Source organism: Electrophorus electricus, chromosome 1 (genome assembly GCF_013358815.1).
Source record: "Electrophorus electricus isolate fEleEle1 chromosome 1, fEleEle1.pri, whole genome shotgun sequence".
In the NCBI taxonomy this organism is placed as follows: Eukaryota; Metazoa; Chordata; class Actinopteri; order Gymnotiformes; family Gymnotidae; genus Electrophorus; species Electrophorus electricus.
The window spans coordinates 30,735,068-30,749,059 of NC_049535.1; the positions used below are offsets into that span (position 1 = coordinate 30,735,068).

General features: G+C 44.1%; 2 protein-coding genes across 5 annotated transcripts in view; one reads left to right on the plus strand and one right to left on the minus strand.

Moving 5' to 3' along the window:
- gas7a (growth arrest-specific 7a) overlaps positions 1–5,523 on the plus strand; it is a 26,227-nt gene extending 20,704 nt beyond the window's left edge. For all 4 annotated transcript variants that reach the window (XM_027010784.2, XM_027010785.2, XM_027010786.2 and 1 more), the window contains 5 exons: positions 307–438; positions 1,465–1,588; positions 3,551–3,630; positions 3,831–3,929; positions 5,315–5,523. In XM_027010784.2, coding sequence (XP_026866585.1) covers positions 307–438; positions 1,465–1,588; positions 3,551–3,630; positions 3,831–3,929; positions 5,315–5,428 — 549 coding nt within the window. In that variant the 3' untranslated portion in view covers positions 5,429–5,523. The remainder of the gene's footprint in view (positions 1–306; positions 439–1,464; positions 1,589–3,550; positions 3,631–3,830; positions 3,930–5,314) is intronic.
- Positions 5,524–9,551: 4,028 nt separating this feature from the next.
- rcvrna (recoverin a) lies at positions 9,552–10,827 on the minus strand. The gene is made up of 3 exons (XM_027010809.2): positions 10,447–10,827; positions 9,826–9,937; positions 9,552–9,670 (listed from the first exon to the last, which is right to left on the minus strand). Exons 1-3 carry the CDS (start codon positions 10,825–10,827, stop codon positions 9,552–9,554), a joined length of 612 nt encoding a protein of 203 aa, XP_026866610.1.
- Between the last annotated feature and the right edge of the window lie 3,165 nt (positions 10,828–13,992).

The following is a 13,992-nucleotide window of genomic DNA, read 5'->3' on the forward strand; positions in this document are numbered from 1 at the left end:
CCTTGTCAAGCCAAGCACTGTAAACGTTATAAACCCTGGTTTACTGTGCACACACACACACACACACACACACACACACACACAGACAAACAGCACATGTTTGGATACAGCATGGGCACACATACAGCACATGTTGGGACACAGTGTGGACACACCCACTCACAGCATATGGGTGCATACAGCACACGCACCGACAATTGTCCGGCTCATTGCAAACACACGCACGCAGAGTCTGCCTGGCTTGCCACCCACCCGGCCACCCCACCTGCTGTGCGTGGACTAAACGCACCTCGCTCTGCCCTGCAGCTCCAGAGTGAGGTGGAGAAGCCCTTGCTGATGTTCAGGGGGGACAACTTCAAGAAGGACATGAAGAAGTATGACCACCACATTGCTGACTTGCGAAAACAGCTGGTCAGTCGCTACGCGGCCGTGGAGAAGGTACGCTTCCCGATGCCTGCTCTTTTTCCTATGTGATTTTGGAGAGCTCCGCTTTCATTTCGTCTGGAAATACGTTGATAACGCCCTCACAGAAGACAGGTCTTAGATGGTGGCTGTTACAGGTCTCCTTTTTCAGCTTAAACATACCAGTTTTTGTGCATTTCTTTTACACTGCTGCTCAAATACTTGCAAGTGTTGCCCAAATAAAAAGAGCAACCATTGGCATATTTTGACAGATCACACTGCGTCCATCACAGCTACCTTGTCCCACTGTAGCTGTTCCCAGACTCTCTCACCCACAGCAGATGGCAGGGCTCAACTCATCTGAGTGCCACCTCACTTGGTTGCTGTAATATTCTTCCCACTAGAAACAACTTGGACAGCATGGCACATCAGATTAATCTGCTAGTTTTTATAGCAAATTAAACAAGTAAAAAGGATAGATAACACCTAATAGATGATTCAGCCCACCAAAAATACCATTATTTGTTTTTTGGCTGAAAATGTTCTAAAAGCCAATTATTTTTTCCAATTATACCTCCAAAATGTAAATACAGGAAATGGGAGCTGGTTAAAGGCAAATAATAATTCTAGAAATCTTTACTAATAATGAGAAGTCAGATGTGAGACCTCAGTGTCGGTAGGGTTAGGAGTAGGCCTTATCTTTAACCGCCTGCCTTTACACTTAACGGCCTGCCTTTACGCTTAGTGGCCTGCCTTTTCGCTTAACGGCCTGCCTTTACGCTTAGCGGCCTGCCTTTACGCTTAACGGCCTGCCTTTACGCTTAGCGGCCTGCCTTTACGCTTAGCGGCCTGCCTTTACGTTTAACGGCCTGCCTTTACGCTTAGCGGCCTGCCTTTACGCTTAACGGCCTGCCTTTACGCTTAGCGGCCTGCCTTTACGCTTAACGGCCTGCCTTTACGCTTAGCAGCCTGCCTTTACGCTTAACGGCCTGCCTTTACAATTAGCGGCCTGTCTGTAAGCTAACGGCCTGCCTTCGGCCCATGCTTTTTGTGCGGCTGTAGGCCCGCAAGGCACTGGCTGACAGGCAGAAGGACCTGGAAGTGAAGACCCAGCAGCTGGAGATCAAGCTGAGCAACAAGACAGAGGAGGACATCAAGAAGGCCCGGCGGAAATCCACGCAAGCAGGTCGGAGTGCTCACGCTCCAGTCAGGACCCCCCCCCCCACCTCACACTCGTCCCATCATCCCCCCCGCAGTGCCGTTTCCATGGTGTGCAGGATGGATGGGCAGTAGTTCAGAGGCTGGCTTGCTGGAGTTCCCGGTGCTGCGGCCTGCAAGCCGCGGCACTCTGTGGAAGGTTCTGGAGCACTCCCGCCAGCTTTGTTGGAAACACGCAGATGAGGGGCGGTGTAAAGAAAGTATCACATGTGTATCACACCTGTCAGCTGTGGCTGCCTATAGGCTGAATTAGCTTAGGGGATTGGTGTCAGTTATTCTCGGTGCCTGTTTCAAGGTGTGTTGATGAAATGGCTGCACACTCCAAGCCTGCGTTTGTCTAACGAGCACAGTGCCCCTGCACACGCATGAACTGTCGGGACACTGTCCTCCTCTGCGCGAGGTACAACTGATCTCGTTTTCAACAACTGCAAACCCCCCCCCAACTAATCAGGTAGAATTTATCACAGCGCACGTGTCTGCCTCTGAAATCACCCGTCCGTCCCCCGCTGTTATCCAGTGTTCCTTCATTAGTGCGGCATGAGGAGCTTTCTCCCTGTGTTCCGTTCCAACACACTGACTGCCGATAGCGTGCGGAAGGGTTTCAGCAGGTTTTGGGAGCGGTGCCGGGTAGCGTGACGGGCAGGCTGGGTGAAAGAGCCTGTGCGGTGGGGGCGTCTTGGCCCGGCCCCATTAGGCCGCGCTTCAGAGCCAGGTCTGTCAGCTCCAGGAAGCAGAAGACCGGTGAAGGCATTTATATTTTATGGCATGACAATAGACTCAGTAGGGAAGGTCTATTAAAGGGGGTCCAGCACTCCATGCTCCTGGATGCAGCGAGCCAGCACCATCAATGCCGGTTTTGTCCTGGTCTGACCACTCACTCATCCTCTGGAAACCCACAGGATGCGGCTCACAAAGCTCTAAATTGCAAGATGCACCGTAAGACGCTGTTTTCCCAGAGTCCAGGAAAAGAAAAGAGAGAGGCTCACTGCTTCCCAGACGTTGAACAGGGTCTCGCCTGGTGGCTGGTTCAGTGCCTGGCGGGGTGACATGCCTGTAAACCTGATGCGTGAAGTTGCAGAGCCAAAAATTGCATGGAGGGCGAAATCTGAATTAAAATGGGTGGTGCCTTTTGTTATATCGATATGTTTAGTGCGGCACCCAGGCAACAAACACGGTTACGTAATTAACACAGCGCAGTAAAATGATTACCTAGTTGCACTAAGCCATACCTAGCTAATGTAAAGCTGAATTTAACTACAATGCAGTCCACGGAAAACGACGTTTGAATAGCAGACCTTGCTGAATTCTGGCTCTCTTTCAGCAAGTTCCATTGCAGTAGCCTTCGTGTGCACTGGTACGCCGGTACACTGCCCAAGGTCCCATCCACCTTCTCTTTTAGTGTGCTATAGAGCTGCAATGTGCCCTGCACAATGTTCTCTCTCTCTCTCTCTCTCTGCGTCTCTCCCTGTCACTCTGTCTCTTCTAGCTGTCTCTCTGTCTTTCTTGCACCCACACAGCTCATGCACCAGTGCAGAACATCGGAAATAGTTGGATGCTAATGATGTCCTGCCAATTATCACTTTTGCCCCAATTACTGAGGCAAATGCCATTAACGTCACAGCCTCATTTCCATATAGATGGAGATGTCACTAGATGTGTCACGTCCAGGCATTGATCATGGATGTCCTTTTTCTTCATATGCATTGCTCCTTTGCATTTTCCTTTTCATTATGCATTACTCATGAAGCCAACCATTAAATTGTCATTGATTATTTTTCTCTGCAAAAGCTATTTTGCCCGCCCCCTTGGCGATACCCTATGAACTGTAAACACTGCTGATTGGGCCACGGCTGCCCCCTGCTGGTGAACAGGAGCTCTGCGCTTGTGGCTCTGCATGCGTAACAACTGCCTTTGTATTGGTCCGCTACAGGTGATGATCTGATGCGCTGCGTGGACCTCTACAACCAGGCCCAGTCCAAGTGGTTTGAGGAGATGGTTACTACAAGCTTGGTACTAAAACTCCCCTGACACTCTAGTTGTTGCGTAGCATTTATTATACTTGACAATACCGCATGCCATTCCAATGTGTGCTATCCGTTTATTCAACTACTTTGCCTCCTTCCAAATCTAGATCCCTATATCAAGGCTACAGTTAATGACTCTACTGTGTCGGATAATACTTTATGGTACTTAATTTGTTTTCTTTGCAGGAGCTGGAGAGGCTCGAGGTGGAGAGGGTGGAGATGATCCAGCAGCACCTGCGCCAGTACACGACCCTGCGCCGCGAGACTGACATGTTCAACCAAAGTGTGAGTGAAGGGCTGCCCATCATGGACACCCGCGTATCGCTACACAGCGTACATGACCCACTAGACCATCCACGCTTGGGCTCGAAACTAGATCACAGTACACCTGTACCATGCAATCATCATTGGGAATGGGTTGGTTCAGCAGGGTTGGGAGCTGCAATAGAGCAAGCATGCAGACAGGCTGGTGGGGCCCCTCATACAGACAGACTGGTGGGGCCCCCCCCAATGCAAGAAGAACCAAGTACAGCACCCGTTAGTGCAGCTTCAATGAGCAGGATGTTCCTTTAGTAGTACACTGTAGTACACGATGATGAATTGTTCGGAATGGTCTTCCAGTGCTCCAATGGCTTCTCCAGAAGGGGCTGTGGTGGGTTTTAAACAATCTGTCAGCAACCTGACTGAGCTTATCAAGGACTTGTGTAATGTTCCATATTGGTTAATGTGTGTAACCGGTAAACTAATGACCACAGCACCTCATGTCTAAAGGATCTGCACTGACAGACCTCCAACAGCTCGTATGTACCATCAGTAACACTGAGAATGCATAAATGGCTCTGCCTATCATCCCATCATCGTGCAAATGCCTGAAACGTACGGCACCCTCGACTACTAGACGGCTTCATGATTTTTAGCCTGTGAGAAATGGAAATCCCCTTAGTCAAGGCATTAGTCATGGTCCGTGTACAGATCCTGATTCCAAAACTACCATATCATTTGCGTTTTGGCCCAGAGCCAGTCGTCAGGACATTCGAGCCAAGGAGGAGAGACACCGCCTAGGCGCACTCGGTGTGTGTGAGACAATGATGCAGGTTCACCCAGTGGCTGGCAGCCGACTCCCTGTGCCGCTTGGTGTAACCAGCAGACAGCAGAAGCCCGTCGCAGTTAAACACTGGCACGTTCTCCAAGAGTAAGGCTGAGTAAACATTCAGTCCAGAACAGGCAAGGCAGCAGCCAGAGCAGGAAACGTGGGAAAGCTCAGAAATGACCTCAGAAGACCAGCCTGGACCCAGTTCTTCAAAAAATACAACATATGGCAAACACTTGAGCCCATGAACCTGGTGTTGCCAGCACCTTGCTTTATCAGCTCTACAGGGCAAATTATTCGCAGCAGTCAAGCAGAAGCACTCCTGATTCCAATTGTTTCATCTGTTTAATCAGTCTCCATCTTCAAACAATGGATTAGTTGTATATCGGGTGAGCTTCTGCTTGGCTGGACAGTAGCCTCAGAAAAGCAAGTAATACAACTGAATACATTCAGTACAAGTTAAACTCATAAAGTCATTGTCTTTATGTGAAAGCAGGCTGGTGAGTGGAGGAGGACCTTATAGAAAGTAGGTGTGGAGAAAACTGCACCACGGTAGTAATGTGTGTGTGGTGTGTTGTAGACCCTGGAGCCAGTTGATCAGCTCCTCCAGAGTGTGGACCCAGCCAAAGACAGAGAGCTGTGGGTGCGGGAGCACAAGACAGGAGATCTGAGACCAGTGGACATGGACATCTAGACGACACGGACCTCAGAATAACGCAAACACATGCATGACTGTGCGCTCACATACACACACAAAGTACATACCACACACACACACACACACACACACACACAAAGTACATACCACACACACTGCACACTTCACTCAAACTATCCAAGTCTGTCTGTCTGTCTGTCTGTCTGTCTGTCTGTCTACCACAGTATTCCAAGTTCTTGGCCAAAGCCATACAGATATCTACATCTTGATGCACCCTTCATATAGTCCAACAGAACTCCACAGACCACACGTTAGATGGTTTTACATTAAACGAGACAGAAGTGATAAAGTTTACTTAGGATACGTTTAATGGCAGAGTGCATTCACATTCTCCACTGTCTTGTGTTCTGTTGAATGAATAAAAAGCCGCTAGCCCTAATGACAAATATAAGAAATATAAATAGAAAATAGAAATAGAAGGAGCATATGTTTGCATTAACTTCCTGATAGTAGTCAAGGTATAACTGCGTGTACAAAAACAATGCACAGTTCAGTGAAAGTTTTACAAACCCATTTGTTACAACAGATGATTTTAAATATACAAGGAAGCAAGTTTACAGATTCTCATATTTGCCTGTTCTTCAAACTGGACACAGCATACATGACATTGCACACAACTTCTGTAAAACGTTAAAGTAACTTACCAGTGGCTCATACTGGTAGTCAAAACAGCAGGAAAAGCAGCCTGCATTTGAAAAAGGCAGAAGTCTTTATCTAAAGAACCAGCATGATCCCTCAGCATCTGTAAAGTTTGTGGAGAAATATTCTAATATAGTGTCATTATATAGTTATATTGTCAAATCTGTATTGTAGTTAAAAAAAAAAGAAAAAAAAAAGAAAAAAAAAAAAAAAGAAGAAGACGAATATATTGCGATGAGGAATGCACCCGAATTTTTACTATATCCACAATCAACCTATAGCTAGAACACAAATGTCTCAGCTTTCCGGCCAATTAAAAGCTGGAACAAAATGCATCTTAGTATGTTATATTTTCATATTTTTGCAGATTTGTTTTGCAGAGAAGCATGCAGTTCTCAAAAATGCTGAATCTCAGTGATGAATAGTCTTATTCAGTCTATGGAAAAAAAAAACCATTTGTGTAATATGAAGACCCTGGCCTTGACCCTGGCCTTCAGATCATTGACTGTGCTCATCGAGTACGTGGCCAAGCACCGCATTCATAAGCCTAATCATACAATTACTCCTCAAAACCAAGCCAAGAAAGCTCTTTATGCAGAACATTAATCAGCCCGGTGTGACATCTTGGTCTCATCCTGCTTCCATCACAAGTTCAATTCTAGACGTTACAAGAGCATGTATCAAAGGTGAAATGACATGGCTGACCTGTGTAATTTCAGTGTGAATCTGAGGTGGATCAGACGTGACTTTATGGTCATTTGTATTATGATGTACACCTTTTAGTGCCTAAAGGTAATTTGCCTTGGAATGTCCATGATATATTCTGTTTAGTGTTTGTACATAGTTGTAAATATGCGTAACATTTATATGTGTGCAAATGTCATAAGCATATTCCCACCAAGTGCTTGTCTACTTGTGATGTCACTTTGCCGTTTATATTGAAATTTGAATGTGTGTTTGTTTACAGATTGAGAGCTCACGTAAATGTTATAGCATTGAACCCCAGTTATGATAGGCAACTGGAGTCATTTAGATCAAATGAAAAAACCTTACTGAATATTGCTTTTTACACACTACACATTAATTAAAAATGCAAATTGGATATGCAGCACATTGGAATTCCATACACAGAATTATTCTAAAACTGTGCTATTTTTTTTATTGTTTTTTTTTAAACTTTTTTTAGAACTAGAGATTAAAAACTGTGTCCATATGTAAGCGAGTCATTTAATAAACTGAACGACATGAATTTGTCCAGCAAAATGGATGCTGTGAGAAACCCAGGACTGGATCTCCAAAGGAGCGTTCTGGAGGGCAGTGGTCAGATGAGTGTTACTGTCTGTGTTACTGTCACGTTGTCAATCTGTATTACTCTGAACCGTTCGTATAACTGTCAAACCACGCAGGGGCTCTAAGTGGATTGGGACTGTACAGGACTGATATACATCTAAACTGACCTGGGAAATAAATCAAATCAAATTATCCATTAGTTTAATGACTAACAAAGTCGTTTAATGAAGTCAAGGAACTACATATGCTCAATAATGTGTTTTCAGTTACTACACTGAAATGATTGCTTACTAAATTTCATTTCTATTAATGACCCGTCCTCTCTGGCTTAATTTTGGATGTAGCTGGTTTACTTTAACGTAGTTTCGCATGTGATAGCTGGCTCACGTTACCTGTGCTACTCCTGAATTTCACGTGACATAAATTGTACTGATACTTCACGTCAATGATGTGCATTCTATGTAATATGAGACATTGTTAAGTTGATTGTCTGTGTATGTAACTAGATCCCTTTTATATACTATTGTAAGTGTTGAATTATCTGCTCTCAAGTTAATGGTCCTCATTAATACAACTCAATTTACTGACATTTATGGAGTCGTCATGTTTATGTTTACTATGCCCCAAAAAGACTATGGCATATAAAATAAATTTCAAAAATGATTTTAATTACATTTTATTTTCCATCACATCAACGGACCTATGAACTCTTTACAAGACTCTAAGCAGCTGCCTCTGTCTCTGTGTGTTGTAAAGGGTAGTGCCTCCCTTCACGTTAATAACCCAGCTAGTTGGATTGTAGTGGAATGATCCCTTTAAGCAGATGAAATGTAGCTGTTTAGAACCCCACCCCTGCTGTTGGCTTCTGCCATTGGCCAGCACCTGTGTTCAAGCCCTGAAACCAGGCCATGCATTATCCTCAAAGCCTGGGCAGTGTCCAGTGGCAACAAACATCAGGGAGTTTCCCAAAATATGCAGTTTATTATAAATCTATGAATATGCTTCACACGACTCTTTCTCCTAAAAATCCAGAATGGCTTATCCTTTACATCGGTTGTTTTCAACCCAGGCATCAGGCCCCGCCAGACACCCCACATTTTGGCTTTGGCCCACCTCCCAACACACCTGAACGGAGATATTAGGAAAATAGGCTATCATGCACACAAATTCTTGGAGTTTGTTTAAAGCAAAAAATATGGACTGGCCAGTGGGACCGCAAGGATGGGATTGAGAAGCACTTCCATACTTGCATATCTGAAAAATTCCCAAAATGCTCTAAGAATCCTAATAATAATAAAAAAAAAAAACAGCATGGAAAACTCTTAACAGCCAATATATACATAGAAGTAGACAATGAGGTTTACCCAATTACGCTAAAAGAAACAAATCTTTACATCTGTTGTTTGCAACAACATATTGGAACTATTACAAATAAACATCACAAAATGTACACCCATTATGGACAAAGCTCAAACAGCCAGCTTCAGCTAGAAAATAATGACATCTCTAAGATTTCATGAAGTGACTATACAAAAGGCAATAACAAAGCCATATGACTGAATGGCAGTAGTAGTTCTTCACAGCCAGGGAGCCTATGTTGCTTTGCAAATACTTGCAGCAGCCGAATACAGTTACACCCCATGCTGCTGTCTATACGGCCACCTGAAGCCCTGGTACGACTTAGAAACTGAATATGTTGGTGTTAGTTATCAGAAGAGAATGAGAGGGTACCTGAGTGTTGAGAAGCGGAGTCCGTACTACAGACCTGAGAATGGGAGAGCTACCTGCACTAACCTTGACCTTCAGATTTGAAGAGGATTGATTACACTAAAGAGGGATTGTAAACTTGACACTAATACCTCTCCTCAGAAGCCCTCTCCCTTACGCTCTTGACACTGCAAGGTAGGACGAGGTGAATGGGAATGAAGCAGCATTTCAAATTGGGATTTAAAGAGTGAGAATGGTGGGAGTTCTCAAAAAAGTAGTTGGTATGAGTGGGAAAAAGGAGAAAGGTTGGTGAGGGTCAAAGTGCTGGGTCATAACACTGCTGTGTGAACTTAGCACATGTACATGGACACAAGTATCCTTTAGAAGCACAAGGGTGTGGGAGGGACATAGGAAGTTAGGTGTATAAACAGGATATGTCCCGTGAACATATCATGGGGAAACATTACTGCTTCTTCTCTTTCAGTTTGGCCTGAATCTTCTTTGGCTCGTCAAACTGTATCAACCTCAAGATGTCTTTATTGTCCATCACCCCCTGAATGAACTCCCCCTCTGCAATTTTATCTGTGAAACCAATAAGAGACGTAGATGGTGAGGAGTCGATATGTGGATTAAAAATGTATCTACTTATATGGCTAATAGCTTTAGTAACTAACAGTACCATAAAATGGATTTTTGTTACATGTATTGTTAATTTAGACCATGGAAACTGGAGTTACCATTTTCGTTCTTTTGGAAAAAGTTCCATATTTTGTCTGCTCGCTTTTCTGGTGTGTTCTCATCCTCTGGAAGATTTTTCTGGTCCTCAACAGGAATCATGTTGAATATTGCCTAAATGTAGGAAGAATTAATATCATAATTGTTATTTTTAATAAGCTGATTTTTGAATGTCTTAAATCAACCTAGAGGATAAAGGCTTGTATAATCCACCTTAAGATCTTTGAACCATGTGGTCAGGTTTGCCACAATGGCTGAACCTGTAGTTCTAGTACAAGCACAAGTACACATTCTAGTACAAATACAAACTAGTACAATTTTTTAGACCAGTGTTGATAAATGTTTTAAATCTAAAATAAAATACCACATTTTAAGGAATCTGACTCATTTTTTAAAATGAACACCCAATACTAATGATTCTATCATTCTAATTCTATCTGATACATTCTACCAAATTATCCAGATCCATATATTCCTTTTTAAAACTATTTAGGTAGGTCGAGGCTTCTTGAGTTCACATCCATACACAATGAACAGAAACTAATTTAGCGCCCTGTTTTCTTTGGCTGGCTTTGTTACGATCAGCAGGTCAAGTTCTACCCGCTCTAGTTGTGCACACACACCCTCACGATCTCTTGGACCTCATTCTTGCTGATGGTTCCGTTGCCGTCGACGTCGTACAGGGCGAACGCCCACTCAAGCTTGTGCGTGGTTTTGCCCGAAGAGGTGAGGTGCAGCGCGATGATGTACTCCTTAAAGTCCAGCGTTCCGTCGGCGTTGAGGTCGAAGCTGCGGAAGACGTGGCGCGCGTAGGCGGAGGGGTCGGCGTCGGGGAAGAAGCCAGCGTAGATGCCCTCGAACTGCTCCTTAGTGATACGGCCACTGGGGCACTCCTTCAGGAAGGTGGCGTACCAGGCGCACAGCTCGGCCTCGCTGTACCTGGTGTTTGTCTTCAGGTCCTCCAGGATTTCCCTGGATAAAGCACTGCTCTTACTGTTTCCCATGCTGGCCAACTGCTCTTTAGGCAGAGGGAACTCTCCCTCTCTCCTTCTCTCCTTCTCTCTGCCTAACTCAGATTAGGGATCAGTTCTGTGTTGTTGTGTTGTGCTAGGCTGGTTGTGGTTGGAACTCTAGATAAATGTGGGTATCGTTTAGCCCAGCTTCCTCCTGCCCGCTCTATATCCTTTCTGATTAGGATTATGGATATATCTTTTTAAAACCCAGATAAACTCTCTGGGAGATTAATTAGCTACGTCACATGACTAATGCTTTTTCAGATGGGATGAGTCATACACAGTGGCGATGTTTATGCGGCCTGTAGACATGCTTCTGTTGAAGGTGCAAGGCAAACGGGAGTTCTTACTCTTAAAGTGAACTGATAACTCCCAGTTTCAGCTCTCCTCCAGCCTGCACTATACTGTGTATCGTGCATATAGCAGATCATTTACATTTATATTTACGGCATTTAGCCGACGCTCTTATCCAGTGCAACTTACAAAAGTGCTTTGTCATTTCCTCATAGAATATATCCTAGTACAGTACAGCAGGTTAGAGTCGAATATACCAGTGAACTAGAATACTGTACAAATACAGGGATCAGTGCTGATACCTAGAAGTACAAAATACATAAGCTCTATCTCAGACAATGATGAGTGTAATAAACAATAAGTGCTAGAGTTTGTTAAACAACATCAGTGTAATAAACAGTACCCTACAATAAGTGCTAATTTAGTCAGTCAATATAGGAGCAGGGTCATTGGGCATTTAAATATTCCGCAAATAGACGGGTCTTCAGTCTGTGTTTGAAGACCGTAAGGGACTCTGCTGTCTGGACAGCAAGTGGAAGTCCATTCCACCATCTGGGAGCCAGGGCAGAAAATAATCTTGATGCTTGTCTTCCATGAGACTTTGAAGCACGGTATTTCAAGCCAAGCCGTACTTGAGGTTCGAAGTACTCGAGGTGCGGATCAGGCTTTTTTCCCTCAACATCATTCAACATATTAACTATGCAGGTTAAGGAAATCAAAGAAGAATCCAAAGCTTGTGGTCCACATGGATTTGGCATTTGAAAGCAGTTGGTATTTGGTTTGGTGTTTGAAAGCAGTATATGTTGCTTTTGGCTACGGCTCTCTCTCGCCTCGGTTCTCAGTTGTGATACAGAGGTCCCAGTCTGTGGCTCAGCACAAGTGCCCTGCGCTTCAGACCGGTCCTCCCAGCTCATACAGACACTCTCATCACCCTAATGGAACTAATTATGTGTGGAGTTAATTCATCCCAAAAGTGCCCAGCACTATTAAGAGAAATTTTTGCAGGTCACAACAGAATGAGACAATGGACTTGAAACAGGACAAAAACTGCACTCTGCAACACTTAGCAATTCTGCATCCATGATATATTTGCACTAATTTGTGCTCTGTCTTCCATGTAATGGGTTGAGATCCTAAGCGTGAGCTGACAGGCCATGCACGACTGATTTCCTGCTCAGTGTGTGCCGCAGGTGAACTGGCCTTTTCAGGCGCAGAGTCCCATTCACAGGCGGCACTGACTTGCCTCATCCGAACCCAATAAGCCACACGACTCGTAACCACCCCGTGTTCCACCACCTCATGTTAGTCAGTTACGGTGCAACTCTGTAAACCAGCCATACGTTGTGTGCAAGTGAGCCAACACTATGATGTACTGCACACTTATGAAGAAATCCCCTATTAAAGGAAGACAAGGCAAATGCTGAGACTGTTTGATGGTCTCCTTGATCAAAGAGACCACCAGAATTCTGTACGCCAATAAATATAACCAAGGCAGTTCTGATCACAATGATTATAGCAAAGCATTTGGCATAGGCGTAGCATTGGCAGCCAGATCTAGCAGGGATGGTGAGACGTTTGGTTCGCTCTCACTGGTGCATTATTTGTTATTACGATGTACACGATGTACCCAACTGCAGGGTTGTTTAGTCCAGTGCTGAGCCTTGTGTCCATGTAACAAGTTGGATAATCAGCATGGCACAATTTGGGCCTAAGAGTGAGGTGTGCTTAGAAATGTAATGGACAAATAATTTAATTCTGTAAACTGGAAGGTAGAGTAAGATTTTGTTTATCAGTGTGAGTAGGTGGCAAGGCAACACTCCCTGGAGGAAATAAGTAAAAATTAAGTTGAAGGCCAAGACTCGAGAGGGCACCCATCCTCTAGCCTGGAAGCTAAAAGAGTCGGTTCACACAGACAAGCAGACCCACTTAATATGAGCCAATTAATACAACGCTATTCCCACGATTAATATAAACAGTAAAGAATTACTTCACATTCCTAAATAGCGGATTATGACGCACACCAGCCATAACAAATTTGCCAAAATAATATAAATTACATCAGGCTTCTAGGCGTCTGCTTGCTGAGATGTCAGATAATATGTACTAAATAGGGAGCCCAAATCTATAGATAGTCATGGTGTCATTTTATGGCCAATATTATGAAAAGAACTATGTAGAAATTTCCCCTCTCATCTTATGTCAACAGACACACAGTTTAAAGTGTTTTTAATTGTTCAGTTGGCAGCACGTAGTAATACAAATCCTAAACAAAGAAACAACTGATTGTTAACATGGGAGCAGGTGAGGATTACATGAAGAGATTTTCTGGTTGTAGTGTCCTAAACAGAACATTAGTGACTCGTCAGGGAGCTAAACACAAGGAGCCTGGCAGTTGGCTCTAGTCATTTACATCTATAGTCCAACATTTGGCACTCAGCCTTTGCTAGGCTCTAGTAGAGTTATAATCAATTTACTTTGCAAGCTGGGGACCAGATCTGCAATACAGCTGCTGTTGTACACAAGCGTTGAAATTCTGTGTAGTCCAAAAATGAAATCCAATGTTACCCTGAAAACTACTTGGCAGTCAAATTAAAGAATCTCAACATTACATGGAAATGGACTTCTGCCTTGGAGATGCCTAAAGGCATTTACTGAATACGTCACATATAGCACTATGTACTTGTTTTATTTTGTAGTCTGTCTCTTAAAGGTCATGCGGTGACTATATAGTACAGAGGACATGTGACTCACCAAGGTCAGTGTGCTCATCAAACATCTCACTTGGCAAGCAAGAGGGGCCACTGAAAGTGCATAATCCTGTACATAATCGAAAAAACCTTTTACATAAAACTGCAGTTCTGA